This window comes from Schistocerca americana, chromosome 1 (genome assembly GCF_021461395.2).
Source record: "Schistocerca americana isolate TAMUIC-IGC-003095 chromosome 1, iqSchAmer2.1, whole genome shotgun sequence".
In the NCBI taxonomy this organism is placed as follows: domain Eukaryota; kingdom Metazoa; phylum Arthropoda; class Insecta; order Orthoptera; family Acrididae; genus Schistocerca; species Schistocerca americana.
This window is the reverse complement of record NC_060119.1, coordinates 381,395,558-381,414,384: the sequence shown is the minus strand read 5'-3', so window position 1 is coordinate 381,414,384 and position 18,827 is coordinate 381,395,558. Positions and strand designations below refer to the sequence as shown.

The following is an 18,827-nucleotide window of genomic DNA, read 5'->3' as shown; positions in this document are numbered from 1 at the left end:
CAGGGGTTATTTTGCTTCCAAGGTAACAGATTCCTTAATGTGGTCTATTTCGTGATCATCAGTTTTGATATTAAGCTTCTCACTATTCTCATTTATGCTACTTTTCATTACTTAAGTCTTTCTTTGATTTACTCTGCATCCATATTCTGTACTCATTATACTGCACATTCACTTCACCAGGTTCTGTAATTTTCTTCATCTCCACTGAGGATAGCAATGGCATCAGTGAGTCTTATAACTGACATCCTTGCGCCCTGAATTTTAACCCCGTTCTTGAACCTTCCTTTTATTGTCTTTATTAATTCTGTGTATAGATTGAACATTAGGGATGAAAAACTGCATCCCTGTCTTAAACCTTTTATAATCTGAGGACTTCATTCTTGGTCTTACAGTCTTATTGTCCCCTCTTTGTTCTTCTACATACTGTATATTTTATGCCCGTTGTTGTTGTTATTGTTGTCTTAAGTCCAGAGACTGGTTTAATGAAGCTCTCCAAGCTACTCTATCCTGAGCAAGCTTCTTAGTCTCCAAGTAACTGCAGCAACCTACATCTTTCTAAATTTGCTTAGTGTGTTCACCTCTTGGTCTCCCTCTATAATTTTTGTCCTTTACATTGCCCTCCAGTACTAAATTGGTGATTCCTTGATGCCTCAGAACATGTCCTACCAACCAGTTCCTTCTGCTAGTTAAATTGTGCCACAAATTTCTCTTCTCCCCAATTCTATCCAGTACCTCCTCATTATTTACGAGATCGACCCATGTAATCTTCAGCATTCTTCTGTAGCACCACATTTTGAAAGCTTGTATTCTCTTCTTGCCTGAACTATTTATCGTTCATGTTTCACTTCCATACCTGGCTACACTCCATACAAATACTTTCAGAAATGACTTCCTGACACTTACATCTATACCCGATGTTAACAAATTTCTTTTCTTCATAAACGCTTTTCTTGCTATTGCCAGTCTACATATTGTATCCTCTCTACTTTGACCATCATAAGTTATTTTGATCCCCAAATAACAAAACTCATCTACTACTTTAAGTGTTTCATTCCCTAATCTAATTCCCTCAGCATCACCCGATTTAATTTGACTACATTCCATTATCCTCGTTTTGCTTTTGTTGATGTTCATTTTGTATCCTCCTTTCGAGACACTGTCCATTCCGTTCAACTGCTCTTCCAGGTCCTTTACTGTCCGACAGAATTACAATGTCTTCGGCAAACCTCAAGGTTTTTATTTCTTCCTCATGAATTTTAATTCCTACTCTGAATTTTTCTTTTGTTTTCTTTTACTGATTGAATAACATCGAGGATAGGCTAGAACCCTGTCTTATTCCCATCCCAACCACTGCTTCCCTTTCATGCCCCTCAAATCTTATAACTGCCATCTGGTTTCCGTACAAATTGAAAATAGCCTATCACTTCCTGTATTGGACCCCTGCTCACTTCGGAATTTGAGAGAGAGTATTCCAGTCAACATTGTCAAAAGCTTTCTCTAAGTCTACAAATGCTAGAAACGTAGATTTGGCTTTCTTTAATCTATTTTCTAAGATAAGTCGTAGGGTTAGTATTGCCTCACGTGTTCCTACGTTTCTACATACTGATCTTCCCCAAGGTCAGCTTCTACCAGTTTTTCCATTCGTCTGTAAAGAATTCATGTTAGTATTTTGCAGCTGTGACTTTGGTAGTTCAGCAATTTTCACATCTGTCAACACCTGTTTCTTTGGAATTGGAATTATTATATTCTTCTTTAAGTCTGAGGGTATTTCGCCCACCTCATACGTCTTGTTCACCAGACAAGACCAGTAGAGTTTTGTCAGGGCTGGCTCTCACATGGCTGTCAGTAATTCTAATGGAATGTTGTCTACTCCTGAGGCCTTGTTTCAACTTAGGTCTTTCAGTACCCTGTCAAATTCTTCATGCAGTATCATATCTCTCATGTCATCTTCATCTACGTCCTCTTCCATTGCCATAATATTGCCCTCAAGTACATCGCCCTTGTATAGACTCTCTACATACTCCTTCCAGCTTTCTGCTTTCCCTTCTTTGCTTAGAACTGGTTATCCATCTGAGCTCTTAATGTTCATGCAAGTGGCTCTTTTCTCCAAAGGTCTCCTTAATTTTGCTGTAGGCAGTGTCTGATCTCATTTTTGAGACATATGTATTCCTTTTTTCTTGCTTCATTTACTGCATTTTTATATTTTCTCCTTTCATCGATTAAATTCAGTATCTCTTCTGTTAGCCAAGGATTTTTACTAGCCCTTGTCTTTTTACCTACTTTCTCCTCTGCTACCTTCACTAATTCATCTCTCAAAGCTACCCATTCTTCTTCTACTGTATTTCTTTCCCCTATTCTTGTCAATCGTTCAGTAATCGTCTCTCTTAAACTCTCTACAACCTCTGGTTCTTTCAGTTTATCCAGGTCCCATCTCCCTAAATTCCCACGTTTTTCCAGCTCCTTCAGTTTTAATCTACAGTTCATAACCAATAGATTGTGGTCAGAGTCCACATCTGCCTCTGGAAATGTCTTACAATTTAAAACCTGACTCCTATATCTCTGCATTACCATTATATAATCTATCTGAAACCTTCTAGTGTCTTCAGACTTCTTCCACGTATACAACCTTCTTTCATGATTCTTAAAACAAGTGTTCATTATGATTAAGTTATGCTCTGTGGAAAATTCTACCAGACAGCTTCCTCTTACATTCCTTACCCCCTATTCCATTTTCACTTACTAATTTTCCTTTTCTTCCTTTTCCTACTATCGAATTCCAGTCCTCCATGACTGTTAAATTTTCATCTCCCTTAACTATCTTTCTTTTATCTCATCATACATTTCTTCAATCTCTTTGTCATCTGTGGAGCTAGTTAGCATGTACGCTTGTACTACTGTGGTAGGCATGAACTTCGTGTCTATCTTGTCTATAATAATGCATTCACTATGCTGTAGCTTAAACCTGCTCCTGCGTTACCCCTATTTGATTTTGTATTTATAACCCTATATTCACCTGACCAGAAATCTTGTTCCTCCTGCCACCGAACTTCACTAATCCCCACTATATGTAACTTTAACCTGCCCATTTCCCTTTTTCAATTTTCTAACCGACCTTCCTGATTAAGGGATCTGACATTCCACACTCAGATCCGTGGTATGCCAGTTTTGTTTCTCCTGATAAAGACGTCGTCCTGAGTAGTCCCCTCCCGGAGATCCGAATGGGAGACTATTTTACCCAAGAGGATACCATCATCATTTAACCATACAGTAGAGCTGCGTGCCCTCGGTAAAAATTATGGCTGTAGTTTCCCCCTTGCTTTCAGCCGTTCGCAGTACGAGCACAGCAAGGCCGTTTTGGTTAATGTTACAAGACCAGATCAGTCAGTCATCGAGACTGTTGCCCCTGCAAGTACTGAAAAGGCTTCTGCCCCTCTTCGAGAATCACACGTTTATCTGGCCTCTCAACAGATACTCCTCCATTGTGGTTGCACCTATGATGAGGCTATTTGTATTACTGAGGAACTCAAGCTTCCCCATCAGCGGCAAAGTCCATGGTTCATACGGAGAGGAAATGCTCCTTATATCTTACTAATTATGCTTCTTTTTGGTGGCACCATTCTTGGAAAGTTAAATGTCAATGCAAAGAGGAATACTTTCTAAGATATGAATGTACTATGTTTTATTACAGTGAAAAATCAGAATTTCAATTTTGAAGTTTGGTATTGTTTCTCCCTTATACCTGATTTTCTGTAATACACAAAATACTGTAGATAGCTAATTGTAAAAAGGAGGCAAACTTAGTCTTGGCGGTTAACACAAACGATATGAAGGAAATCAGTACTGCATTGCCCACCTGTTGCTACTTCAGCCGTATTGCACCAGTCAAGTTTATATCATTTACAAACCAAGCAGCTGTGGCCTCTATTCTCAGAGCTTTCTGAAATGAACTAAATGGGTAACTTCGTATGGACTGTGGAAGGAACTACATTTCAGTTGAACTGGAAATATGCATTAACTGTTTCCAAAATATTTATTGTTCAACATAATCATACTAATTTCAAAACATATTAGAGATTGTTTGCTTTTCTAAATTTCGGTGACTGATACGAATATTATTGTTGGTAAAAATACTTGTTGCCATTGTTTGATTACCAGTTTTTAAAATTGATTTTCTACCTTAGGCATTGTCAGATAATCTCACACATCTCACTGTTTTTGTGTTAACAGTGCTTCAGATCATTTCTTGAGAATTTTATTTTGGCACTTTCAGAGTTGATATGTTTTTAATATTCTGTTGTTGTGGTGGTCTTCAGTCCAGAGACTGATTTGAAGCAGCTCTCCATGCCACTCTATCCTCTGCAAGCTTCATCTCCCGGTACCTACTCTAACCTACATACTCCTTCCAGCTTTCTGCTTTCCCTTCTTTGCTTGGAACTGGTTATCCATCTGAGCTCTTAATATTCATGCAAGTGGCTCTCTTTTCTCCAAAGATCTTAATTTTCCTGTAGGCAGTGTCTGATCTCATTTTTGAGACACTTGTATTCCTTTTTGCCTGCTTCATTTACTGCATTTTTGTATTTTCTCCTTTCATCAATTAAATTCAGTATCTCTTCTGTTACCCAAGGATTTCTATTAGCCCTTGTCTTTTTACCTACTTTCTCCTCTGCTACCTTCACTAATTCATCTCTCAAAGTTACCCATTCTTCTTCTTCTGTATTTCTTTCCCCCATTCTTGTCAATCATTCCCTAATGCTCTCTCTGAAGCTCTCTACAACATCTGGTTCTTTCAGCTTATCCAGGTCCCATCTCCTCAAATTCCCACTTTTTTGTGGTTTCTTCAGTTTTAATCTACATTTAATAACCAATAGATTGTGGTCAGAGTCTGCATCTGCCCCTGAAAATGTAGTCCCATTCCATATTCACCTACTACGTTTCCTTCTCTCCCTTTTCCTACTATCAAATTCCAGTCACCTCTTGACTATTAAATTTTCTTCTTCCTTCACTATCTGAATAATTTCTTTTATCTCATCATACATTTCGTCAATCTCCTCGTCACCTGCGGAGCTAGTTGGCATATAAACTTGTACTACAGTGGTAGGCATGGGCTTCGTATCTATTTTGGCCACAATAATGCATTCACTATGCTGTTTGTAGTAGCTTACCCGCATTCCTATTTTCCTATTCATTATTAAACCTACTCCTGCATTACCCCTATTTGATTTTGTATTTATAACCCTGTATTTACCTGACCAGAAGTCTTGTGCCTCCTGTCACCGAACTTCACTAATTCCCACTATATCTACAGGGTGGCACACAAAATGTGTTACCATTTGTTTCTTTCACAATTTACGTCGCACATTAGATATTCCGCTGGGATCCCTACAGCAGTACCAGCAGAGCTTGGAAAAACAAATGAGTTACGAAATAACGTATAATTTACGAGACTGCCGCTAGGAGACTAGTAAGCAGCAATGGTTGACAATGGAAGACTGACGACACAGCAACGATCGGCAATTGTGTTACTTATTCATGAAACGAAAATCCTTGTTGTGACTCAGTTTTGACAGCAGTTTAACACACGATGGGTCCCTTGCAAAAAGACCATCCACAGGTTGTACGATAAAAGTCCCGGGAAATCGTGTAGAAAGGCAGGAGTGCAACTGGGAATATCCAGACGCTCCGTTCGACACATTCTTAAAAGTGACCTCCATATGTACCCATACAAGATGACCTGTGCACAGAAGCTCACTGAAGAACACAAGCAGCAGAGACTATTGTTTGCTCAGTGGGTGGAGGGTAGAGAAGAATCTCTCAACAACGTTTGGTTTGCAGATGAGACACATAAGATGTACGCTTTTGGGGCATTGAAAACCCACAAGTGCTTCATGAACGATAACATTATGCTCTGAGGATTACAGAGTGGGCAGCAATTTCCAGTCACGGGCTTATTGGACCAATAGCTTCATTCCACAGCTTCTTGCTACTGCCTTGCCCTTCAACACGCAGTGGTCCGTGCAAGATGGAGCAAGGCCACATACTGCAAACACTGTGTTAGAGTTTTTAAACGAGCATTTCGACATGCGGATCATTTCACTCAGGTTTCCAGGTCGCTTCAATGACGGACAAGATTGGCCCCCCAATAGTCCAGACCTCAATCCATGTGACTTTTTTCTTTGGGGTTACCTAAAGGAAAAAGTTTTCCTGAAACGTCCATGTGATTTAATGGAGCTCAGAAGACTTATTCTTCCAGCTTGCAGTGAAATTACGGAAGACATGTGCCGTAGGGTAATCACCAACTTCAGTGTTCGTTTGAAGGAAGTTAGGAAACGAAATGGTGGACATATTGAGCATGTGCTGAGTTAGGCCAAATCTTCATGGAGGGCTCTTCAGTGTAGTATATGTTCCTTTCATATTGTATTGACAATAAAGTTTATATTCAAAAACAAAATTGTAACACATTTCTTGCGCCACCCTGTAATTTTAACCTATCCATTACCCTTTTAAATTTTCTAACCCACCTGCCCGATTAAGGGATCTGACATTCCACGCTCCAATCCGTAGAACGCCAGTTTTCTTTCTCCTGATAACAGCGTCCTCCTGAGTAGTCCTCGCCCGTAGATCCGAATGGGGGATTATTTTACCCCTGGAATATTGTACCCAAGAGGACGCCATCATCATTTAACCATACAGTAAAGCTGCATGCCTTCGGGAAAAATTATGGCTGTAGTTGCCCTTGATTTCATCCATTCCCAGTACCAGCACAGCAAGGCCGTTTTGGTTAGTGTTACAAGGTCAGATCAGTCAATCATCCAGACTGTTGCCCCTGCAACTACTGGAAAGGTTGCTGCCCCTCTTCAGGAACCACATGTTTTTCCTCTCTACAGATACCCCTCCGTTGTGGTTGCACCTATGGTACGGCTATCTGTATCGCTGAGGCACGCAAGCCTCCCCACCAACAGCAATGTCCATGGTACCGGGGGGGCAGGGTGGGGGTGGGTGTTAATATGCGATTTGTCATGTAATTTAGGTTATTATCACTGCTTATTTTCCGAATTTGAGTGGTCTTTCCTCCTTGCACGTGATAAATCAATCTTATTTATTTCCGGGTTCCTTTTCGGTTGTACAACTCATAAACATAGGAGGAAATAGAATTGCTGTATGTCTTTTTTTAAGTAGTGGTAATATTTATTATCTTTGATGTTTAATTTATATTTTTTTCTTGTACCTTTTGTTCTAAGTTTTCGTTAAACATTCTTATTGAGCAACTATTTTTGTTTGAGTATTGTGGACTTTTTTTGTATTTTTTCTGAACTTAGGTGATTATGGTTTAATTGTGTCGTTTTGACTGGTGACTGTTTGTCTGAAAACTTATTTTCACTTTGTTCTGTTATGTGCATGGCAAATATTGGTGTGAAAAATAGTTGAAAGGTAAAAATCTACTGCTGTGGGGTACACCACTCGACATTATTAGACCAATGGGTAGGAAGTCTCTCCACAACCAATGATTTTTTTACTTAATTTAGTTGCACAGAAACAAAGTGAATGTACATCTCTGAAACATATTTTGTTTTCTCAGTTTGTAAATAATGAATTTCTTAATGATAGAAATAGTTTCTTGCGCTGTCTGTGACATAATTTGTTTCAGGATATTCGTGAAAATGGATGTAGCCACACTGAGAGATGAATTGGACAAAGCTATAAGAGATAACAATTTGGGAATTGAGGAATATGAACTTGAGCACCAGGTATAATTGAATTTTATGTAATTCTTTTGATATGTTAACTATGTGACATTACATGAATATCTTTGGTGAAAAATTATCATGAACTGTTCCTTTGGATAGCTACTATATTACACAAATAGTGTAGTGTTTTTGTTGCTATTATTTCAATTAAAGTTACTGCTGGAATGTTACACATTCTTCAAGAATCCATATTGTGCTTGCTTAGTGCATTTTCCTCCTATTTCATTATTGCTTATGGGTGTTAACTGAGTTACACCAAGAAAAAACATATACCATACTGAACCAAAATATTTTTCCAAGTACGCAATGTATTTACTCTTCCCATAAGTGTGACACATCTACTCAATGACTTGCTATCTCCAGTTACTCCTCCTAATATTTATAAGACTAAATACATTTGCTTAATAGGTTGAGGAGTCCTTTCATGATTTATTCTTTAGTGTTCTCAGCTTAAGTGATAATAATAGTCTCAGCTAATGTTTACATGTTTGCACATTGTACTTAGCTTCAGTTTAGAAATGGTTTCCATTCCTGCCCCATTTGCCCTGTTCATGTGATGTGCTTAAGATGTCTACATACACTATACATCATTTATATTTTGCTGTATCATATTATAGTTGTAGTGGATTCTGTTGCTATTGTCATATTCTTTTCTTTTATGTATGAGAGAACTGTTTCAGGTGCCTCTGTGATGAACAGTATCAATCTTAATGTCAGTTCTCCATTAAAAACTAGGGTAGCACAGTATATGAGGTAGATTACATAATAATAAGTGTAGAAATAACTACCAAAGAGAGAACTAAATGTGAAATTCTGAAACAGTTAACTCGGGACTTCACACCACCAAATCTGCAGATTTTCTGATGTTTTGAATTTCTTTAACATGTCAATATTGTATTTTTTACCAGTCTCAGGACGTTCAATTCTGAGTGGTCTAGAGGTTCCCGCATGACCATCATGGATTACAACAAAACTTTGTGTGAACAGTCAGCTGAAAAAATACACACTTGAGAAAACGTCAGGTTTAGCTTTTTATATCTCTAGAATTAATTTTGTGATAAACCTGAAACTTAGCAGTTAATAACTTACCAGTACTACTGCCTGATAGTTGTCAGTTTTGCTAAACAACAATTCTGCATCAAAATCAAGTCACTTTATACTTCAGTAACTATTGTACTCCAAATAATGCTTGTAAATTAGCATTTGTCAGTACTAGTAAAGTTTGCATAAGTTGAAAATTTCCTTATACTTATAGGTACAAGTGTCTCTTGTTTAAGTAACATACTCTTACTTCTAGTAATCCCTATGATATACACAGGTAGTATAGGATACAGGTCTTTATTTCTCAGTTTGTGTAAAAAATCTTGTGAGACCAGGGGAAATCTCGCTATCTAAATGTATATAATGTCTACTTTCTATATACTTCCCAAACTACTATGTGGTTTGGTTGGCTTTCTAAGATTCCGTGATTCTTGAATAGCATCCACGGTGACATAGATATTCTATGTGTAAAAGCTATATATTGTTCTATATATGGCCCTATGATTGTATTGTCACGTCCTGGACCCTGACTCCTGTCTTGTGGTGTCCCTTGTTTTGCACTGTAATAACAGGATAAGTCCCTTTAAGTACCCTGTCACCTGCCATGGATATACAGTGAAAGCCCGCTTTTACACTTTTCAAGGGACTTCAAAAAAAAAATGGTGTAAAATACAGGAAAATTTAACATGAGGGAAATAATGTTTTAAGCTGTAAAAGTTTCATATAGGATGCCCCCTTGCACTTTATGTATGATTTGTGTACATAACAGGCATCAAAAGACTTGTCAGGGACTTTTTTACTGTCTAATAAAGGTTTGTTATCTAATAAAAACTGCTGATGTAACTGGAATTGATAACTCTATGGGAAGTGGAAATGTTTTACTTAATTTCAAACGTAATAATAGATTTTTATGGAAAGCCTACATATGTCATTCATTATTTAAATAATGAAATACTGCACTAGTTACGTATTTTTTCATGCTTAACATGATGTGTTTAGAGAATTTTTACATGTCAAGTGCAAATATGTAAACAAGTATTTTGTATGGCGTTTGAATGTGTGTTATTCTGTACCTCTTGCACTGTACTCGTCTTTTTGAGGTTATCAGGTACTGTGCCTCATCAGTAATGTACAACACCCCCCCCCCCTCCCCACACACACACACACACACACACACACACACACACACACACACACACACACACACACACGGGCGCGCCCGTGCAAAATATCACTCACATTGTTTGTTTGTATACCATCACAAAAAATACATATGTAAATACTGCGCTTGACAACGAGAATAAATTCTTGAAACACGTTTTGCTCAGCATGAATAAAATATGTAACTGGTGCTGTGTTTACACTAAAGACAATTGAGCAACACAAAGTGAATGACGGAGTCAGCTAGCGCTCCACGTGGCCATACGCTGATGCATGCTAAATATGGTTCGACAAAGGTGTCACGACGATCACAATAATCATGAAACAGCATTTGCGCAGTAGTGACAGTTTGGACATAGTTGTAGTTGGTCACGATATCTTCATTCGAACGAACCTAGTTACTCCTGTCAGCCACCTCGCCACTCCACATAGAGCTTGGCAGCTGCGGGAGATACAGCACGAATTGTTACAACTTTTACTCAGTTACCCATTCAAATCCGCTGAATAGAGTGCCCAGGTGTCAAGAAACTTAACCACTTAATATTTGTAAATACTACTGGATGGCCAGCATCATATTTTCTCCACAAACATTTTTTCGTAATGCGTAAATGGCCGGAAAATTATAAATATGTGACGCAAAATCAGGTGCAAATTAACATTGTGGGCATTGAAAATTTGACACGACCGATAAAAATTGCCGTAAATGATGGGAAAACTTTAATTCCGGGAACGTAGAAGCGGAATTATACTGTATCTATTATCTGTACCATTATTGGCTGTGTTTGGTACAGACACTTGCGACTGTGTATTTTTCCCCATCTCTGATTTTGTGAATGACTGATTGTTACCTTGATTACTAACAAGATTAGTTTCTCTCTTTCTTGTGAAGTGTTAGGGAAAATTTTTACCTTCAGGCTGTTATTGTCCCAGTTCTTTCACTGGCCATCTTCATTATGTTCTTTAATTAAGGTGTCTAACCCTTTGATGAAGGTTGGAAAATCACTGATAGTTGTCAATCCTCTATACCAAATTTCCTTTCTTATATACTGAGGTAATCCTCATGCTAATATCCTTGAAAAGCTTGATTCTTCTATTTGACAATCTGAATCTTTAGATCAAGCAAAATGTCATTCAGTGTACTTGCTACAATTTCCCCCAAAACTATTATATTTTAATCTAATAATTCTTTAATCAACTTTTATTGTATGCTAGAAGACCAGTATTTCCTCTTGAATTTTTCTTCAAAACGTCACAGGATCTAAAATCTCCTGAATGAGCCATTCCCCATTCTGCTGCATCCTCTGCCAAATAATTAAGTGCAAAATTGATTTTCATATGATATTCCCACTTCTCAGACAATACTCGCAAAAAATAAGTTGGGTGGTGTTCTCCACCTGGTTTAAATTGTGGACAGTATTTAGATTAACTCATTCCACTTCCAAATTGGAATTCCTTGCTATGTCACTTAACAACCTAGTATTTTTGAGAGCTGTTTTCTTACAAAGTTCTTTCTGGATATTTTCTAATGCTTCCCACAACTTCTGACTGTCCATCTGATGTTCTACAGTATTGCTCAAAGAATTAGATGTAGCACTAGTGCATTCAGCTGTCTCATTTACCTTTGTTCTGCTAACTCTGATATACATTCCTGTAAACCAGTCAATTACTTTACCAAAACCTCTACTCTGTTCTACAGGGTGTATACGACCCGGGAGATCCGGGAAAAACCTCGGAAATTTTTCATCCGGGAGAAAACCAGGAAAAACCTGGGAATTGTTTAGAATTCCGGGAATTTTTCATTGTTTTAGTTTTCAGTTAAATTTTTGTGATTTTGACTGGTAAGAACCAATACTCTAACAAATCATATTACTATACACTCCTGGAAATGGAAAAAAGAACACATTGACACCGGTGTGTCAGACCCACCATACTTGCTCCGGACACAGCGAGAGGGCTGTACAAGCAATGATCACACGCACGGCACAGCAGACACACCAGGAACCGCGGTGTTGGCCGTCGAATGGCGCTAGCTGCGCAGCATTTGTGCACCGCCGCCGTCAGTGTCAGCCAGTTTGCCGTGGCATACGGAGCTCCATCGCAGTCTTTAACACTGGTAGCATGCCGCGACAGCGTGGACGTGAACCGTATGTGCAGTTGACGGACTTTGAGCGAGGGCATACAGTGGGCATGCGGGAGGCCGGGTGGACGTACCGCCAAATTGCTCAACACGTGGGGCGTGAGGTCTCCACAGTACATCGATGTTGTCGCCAGTGGTCGGCGGAAGGTGCACATGCCCGTCGACCTGGGACCGGACCGCAGCGACGCACGGATGCACGCCAAGACCGTAGGATCCTACGCAGTGCCGTAGGGGACCGCACCGCCACTTCCCAGCAAATTAGGGACACTGTTGCTCCTGGGGTATCGGCGAGGACCATTCGCAACCGTCTCCATGAAGCTGGGCTACGGTCCCGCACACCGTTAGGCCGTCTTCCGCTCACGCCCCAACATCGTGCAGCCCGCCTCCAGTGGTGTCGCGACAGGCGTGAATGGAGGGACGAATGGAGACGTGTCGTCTTCAGCGATGAGAGTCGCTCCTGCCTTGGTGCCAATGATGGTCGTATGCGTGTTTGGCGCCGTGCAGGTGAGCGCCACAATCAGGACTCCATACGACCGAGGCACACAGGCCCAACACCCGGCATCATGGTGTGGGGAGCGATCTCCTACACTGGCCGTACACACACCCCCCTGCGGGTCCGGGGATTAGAATAGGCCCGCGGTATTCCTGCCTGTCGTAAGAGGTGACTAAAAGGAGTCCATCCCCCTCACGGGGGTAGTTCGCGCCTGCGTCCGGAGACGGACGGTTCCACGACCTATCATCGTGGTCCTTTTGGTTTTTTCACTTCTCGTTTCTTCCTTCCTTTTGTTGGTTCCTTTCTTTGCTCTTCTCCACCTCACTGTCTTCCTTACTCTTTCCCTTGCCTCCTCCTTGCCTTCTCATTGCCTTTTTCTCCTTGCCTTCTCATTGCCTTTTTCTCCTTGCCTTCTCATTGCCTTTTTCTCCTTGCCTTCTCATTGCCTTCTTCTCCTTGCCTTCTCATTGCCTTCTTCCCCTTGCTTTCTCATTGCCTTCTTCTCCTTGCCTTCTCTGGTCTCCGCCTCGGCGTTTGAGACAGTCTGTCCTCTTTCTCCCTCTCTCTCTTCTTTTTCCTCTTCTTCCTTCCTCCCTGTGCGTGCCTGAAGGCCGACCCACGCGTTCGCACGCGTAGCCGGTGACGGGGTAACGCGTAATTCCCCGCCCTGGGTAGACATGTAAGGCACGCGCTTACCCCCTGGTAAAGGCCAGGCCCGGGGAGGGGTGATTGCCTGAGCTGATACCTTCTGACCATGCCGATTGGTCCCTCCGTCTGTTTCTCGGGAGGTGTGACCTGAGGTGTAAACATTCACCTAAGGCGGGAGTGCCCTCTGAGAGGGTCCCCACAAGGAAGGAGCGCGCCATCGGAGCCACTGGCAATCATGGGGGATTCCTCCGCAATGGATTCTACTCCATCTCTTTCGACTTCGACCCAAAAACGGAAACGTGACCAGCCAACAGTGACAAAAGTACTACCGCCTGCCCCACAGTTCCTCGTAGTTTCTCGAACTGAGGACGGAAAGGATTTTTCCTCTGTCAACCCTTTCGTTATTCAGAAGGGCGTAGATGCCATAGCCGGATCTGTCAAATCCTGTACCAGGTTGCGTAACGGCACCTTATTACTAGAAACTGAGAATGCCTTTCAGGCACAAAAACTGCTTCGGGCCACCCTCCTGTACACGTTCCCTGTCCGGGTGGAGGCCCACCGAACTTTGAATTCGTCTCGTGGTGTGGTCTATACTGGCTCCCTCGACGGATTGACTGACGAGGAGCTTCAATCATTCCTCGCTGAGCAGGGCGTGACGGCTGTCCATAGGGTCATGAAAAAGGTCAACAATGACCTTGTACCGACCCGGACAATTTTCTTGACCTTCGATAGTGTTAAGCTGCCATTGCGCATCAAGGCGGGCTACGAGGTTATTTCTGTTCGCCCCTATATCCCGACACCTACGCGCTGCTACCAGTGTCAGCGTTTCAATCACACTCGACAGTCTTGTTCCCATGCGGCTAAATGTGTCACCTGTGGCAGGGATGCCCATGAGGGTGACTGTCCACCTCCGTCTCCTCGTTGTGTGAACTGTCAGGGTGACCATGCCGCATCCTCCCGCGACTGTCCTGTCTATAAGGAAGAACGCTGTATCCAGGAAATTCGGGTCAAAGAGAAAGTGTCCACCTCGGCTGCTCGCAAGCTATTGGCTAGTCGGAAGCCCACGCTGCTCCCAGCGGGGAAATACAGTACTGTCCTCGCCTCTCCTCGGACTACCCGGGAGGTAGCAACCCAGACATGCGATCTGACCTTCAGCACCACGGTCGTCCGTTCGGCCAGTGCTAAGATCGCGCGGTCGACGTCTCCTCTTCCTCCCATCACCCCACAGTCACGAGCACCTTCCTCAGCTTCTGCTAAGACGAAGACACCGAAGTCAGATGCACGGGCCTTCAAGAAGGAACCATCCCGTGCAGACTTCCTCCGTACCTCGACCTCCCAGCCTTCGACCGGTACTTCCACTACACGTCCTTCCAAAAAGGCGCATAGGAAGCACAGTTCTCCTTCCCCGCCACGGCGCATTTCTTCTCTTGCGCCACCCAGCGGCTGCCGCCCCAGGCCGTCATCCGTTTCGCCTGGCCGCACCGCTGGTCGCCGTACATCTGGCCGTTCACTGGCGGAGGAAGCTCCCCCTCCCGGCCATCCTCCCGAGATGGCCGATGACCCTATAGACCCAATGGACGATGACTGTCCACCTACTGATAGCGGCGGCAGTGCTCGCTCGAAACCAGGCCCTAAGCGGCCTTCGAGGTGACCACTTCTCTCATCTTTCTTTTCTTACGATGGCACTTATTCACTGGAATATTCGCAGCATTCGCTCCAACCGAGAGGACTTGAAGTTGCTGCTCCGCTTGCACCGTCCGCTTGTCGTAGCCCTCCAGGAACCGAAGCTACGCCCATGCGATCAAATTGCCTTGGCACACTACACCTCTGTGCGTTTTGACCTACCCCCTGTGGTAGGTATCCCAGCTCATGGAGGGGTTATGTTGCTGGTCCGGGATGATATTTACTACGATCCCATCACGTTGCACACCGGCCTGCAGGCAGTTGCCATCCGCATTACTCTCCCCACTTTTACGTTTTCCTTTTGTACCGTTTACACTCCATCGTCATCTGCCGTTACCAGGGCAGACGTGATGCAACTTATTGCTCAGCTACCTGCACCATTTTTGTTAACTGGAGACTTCAATGCCCACCATCCCCTTTGGGGCTCTCCAGCATCCTGCCCGAGGGGCTCCTTGTTAGCAGACCTTTTCAACCAGCTCGATCTTGTCTGCCTCAATACTGGCGCCCCTACTTTTCTTTCGGACACATCTCACACCTATTCCCATTTAGACCTCTCTATATGTACTCCCCAACTTGCACGCCGGTTTGAGTGGTATGCACTTTCTGATACATATTCGAGCGACCACTTCCCGTGTGTTATCCATCTCCTGCAGCATACCCCCTCTCCGTGCTTCTCTAATTGGACCATCTCCAAGGCAGACTGGGGGCTCTTCTCTTCCAGGGCGACCTTTCAGGATCAAACCTTTACAAGCTGCGATCGTCAGGTCGCACACCTCACGGAAGTCATTCTCGCTGCTGCTGAATATTCCATCCCTCACCCTCCTTCTTCTCCACGTCGCGTACCGGTCCCCTGGTGGACCACAGCATGTAGAGACGCTTTACGTGCTCGTCGACGTGCTTTACGCACTTTTAAACGCCACCCTACAGTGGCGAATTGTATCAATTATAAACGATTACGTGCTCAGTGTCGTCGTATTATCAAAGAAAGCAAGAAAGCCAGCTTGGCTGCTTTCACAAGCACCTTCAACAGTTTTACTCCTTCTTCTGTTGTCTGGGGTAGCCTGCGCCGGCTATCTGGCACTAAGGTCCACTCACCAGTTTCTGGCTTGAAGGTCGCGAATGACGTCCTTGTGGCCCCTGAGGCTGTCTCCAATGCCTTCGGCCGCTTTTTCGCAGAGGTTTCGAGCTCCGCTCATTACCACCCTGCCTTCCTCCCCCGCAAACAGGCAGAGGAGGCTAGGCCACCTAACTTCCGCTCCTCGAATTGTGAAAGTTATAATGCCCCATTCACCATGCGGGAACTCGAAAACGCACTTGGCCGATCACGGTCCTCTGCTCCAGGGCCAGATTCTATTCATATTCAGATGCTGAAGAACCTTTCTCCTGCGGGTAAAGGTTTTCTTCTTCGTACATACAATCGCATCTGGATTGAGGGACATGTTCCCGCATGCTGGCGCGAGTCTATTGTTGTCCCGATTCCTAAGCCGGGGAAAGACAAGCACTTGCCTTCCAGTTATCGACCTATCTCGCTTACCAGCTGTGTCTGTAAAGTGATGGAGCGAATGGTTAACTCTCGATTGGTTTGGCTGCTCGAGTCTCGACGCCTACTTACCAATGTACAATGTGGATTTCGTAGGCGCCGCTCTGCTGTTGACCATCTGGTTACCTTGTCGACCTTCATTATGAATAACTTCTTGCGGAAGCGCCCGACCGCGGCTGTGTTCTTTGATTTGGAGAAGGCTTACGACACCTGTTGGAAGGCGGGCATCCTCCGCACCATGCATACATGGGGCCTTCGCAGTCGCCTCCCTCTTTTTATTCGTTCCTTTTTAATGGATCGACAGTTCAGGGTACGTGTGGGTTCTGTCCTGTCCGACACCTTTCGCCAGGAGAATGGGGTGCCACAGGGCTCAGTTTTGAGCGTCGCTCTCTTCGCCATCGCGATCAATCCAATAATGGATTGCCTCCCAGCTGATGTATCAGGCTCCCTTTTCGTGGACGATTTTACCATCTATTGCAGCGCGCAGTGTACACGTGTCCTGGAGCGCTGTCTTCAGCGTTCTCTTGACCGTCTTTACTCCTGGAGTGTCGCCAATGGCTTCCGTTTTTCTGCCGAGAAGACGGTCTGTATTAACTTCTGGCGATACAAAGAGTTTCTCCCACCGTCCTTACGACTTGGTCCCGTTGCTCTCCCATTCGTGGAGACAACCAAATTTTTAGGCCTTACATTTGACAGGAAACTTAGCTGGTCTCCACATGTGTCATATTTGGCCGCCCGTTGTACCCGTTCTTTAAATGTCCTCCGTGTTCTCAGTGGTCTGTCGTGGGGAGCGGATCGAACTGTCCTACTTCGTGTATATCGGTCGATCGTCCGCTCCAAGCTGGATTATGGGAGCTTCGTATACTCCTCTGCACGGCCATCCATCTTACGCCGCCTCAACTCCATACAACATCGGGGTTTACGACTTGCGATCGGAGCATTTTATACCAGTCCCGTAGAGGGTCTTCATGCTGACGCTGGCGAATTGCCACTCACCTACCGGCGCGATATACTGCTTTGTCGGTATGCCTGTCGGCTACTGTCAATGCCCGACCATCCGTCTTATCGTTCCTTTTTTGACGACTCTCTTGACCGTCAATACGGGTTGTATGTCTCTGCCCTGCTACCCCCTGGCGTTCGCTTTCGTCGCCTCCTTCAACACCTTACTTTTTCCCTCCCTGCAACCTTTCGAGTGGGCGAGAGCCGCACGCCACCTTGGCTCCAGGCTCAGGTCCGCGTTCACCTTGACCTCAGCTCGCTCCCAAAAGAGGTCACCCCCGGTTCGGTTTACCACTCCCGTTTTTTGGAACTTCGTTCGAAGTTCATCGACATGACTTTCATTTATACAGATGGCTCTAAGACCAATGACGGGGTCGGGTGTTCCTTTATTGTCGAGGCACAAAGTTTCAAATACCGGCTCCATGGCCATTGTTCGGTCTTCACAGCTGAGCTCTTTGCCCTCTACCAGGCTGTTCTTTACATCTGCCGCCACCGACATTCTGCTTATGTCATCTGCTCAGATTCCCTGAGCGCCATCCAGAGCCTCAGTGATCCGTACCCGGTTCACCCTTTCGTACACCGGATCCAACGCTCTCTTCAGCAGCTGGTGGACGTCGGTTCTCCAGTTAGCTTTATGTGGGTTCCGGGCCATGTCGGTATCCCTGGGAACGAAGCTGCAGATGCCTCGGCCAAGGCTGCGGTCCTCCAGCCTCGAACAGCTTCTTGTTGCGTCCCTTCGTCCGATTTTAGCAGGGTGATTTGTCGGCGCATATTATCTCTGTGGCATGCCGATTGGGCTGCACTTACCGACAACAAGCTTCGGGCCTTAAAACCTCTTCCCGTGGCTTGGACGTCCTCCTCACGCCCTTCTCGGCGGGAGGAGGTCGTTTTAGCCCGGTTAAGAATTGGACACTGCCGGTTCAGCCATCGCCATCTGCTGACGGCTGCGCCGGCGCCGTTCTGCCCATGTGGGCACTTGCTGACGGTTAGACACATTTTAATGTCCTGTCCAGATCTTAACACACTGCGCCTCAATCTTAACCTGCCAAATACTTTCGATGCCATTTTAGCGGATGACCCACGAGCAGCTGCTCGTGTTCTTCGTTTTATCAATTTGACACACCTCGCTAAGGACATTTGATGATGCTGTTTTTTAATCCTATGCCTGTCAGTCTGTCTTTTATCGTGTTTTCCCTTTTAGTTGTTGTGGTCAACTTGTGCCTCGCGGTGCATTCTTAGAGTAGTCAGGGCGCTAATGACCATTGAAGTTGTGCGCCCTAAAACCACAAAAAAAAAAAAAAAAAAAAAAAAAACCTGGCCGTACACCACTGGTGATCGTCGAGGGGACACTGAATAGTGCACGGTACATCCAAACCGTAA

At 44.0% G+C, this 18,827-nt stretch overlaps 1 protein-coding gene across 2 annotated transcripts in view; it reads left to right on the top strand.

Annotated features, from left to right (window-relative positions):
• The window catches only part of LOC124601234 (calponin homology domain-containing protein DDB_G0272472), a 142,059-nt gene that overhangs the window by 17,938 nt on the left and 105,294 nt on the right, over positions 1-18,827 (top strand). For both annotated transcript variants that reach the window (XM_047136229.1, XM_047136227.1), the window contains one exon: positions 7,646-7,745. In XM_047136229.1, the coding sequence (XP_046992185.1) occupies positions 7,659-7,745 (87 nt within the window). In that variant the 5' untranslated portion in view covers positions 7,646-7,658. The remainder of the gene's footprint in view (positions 1-7,645; positions 7,746-18,827) is intronic.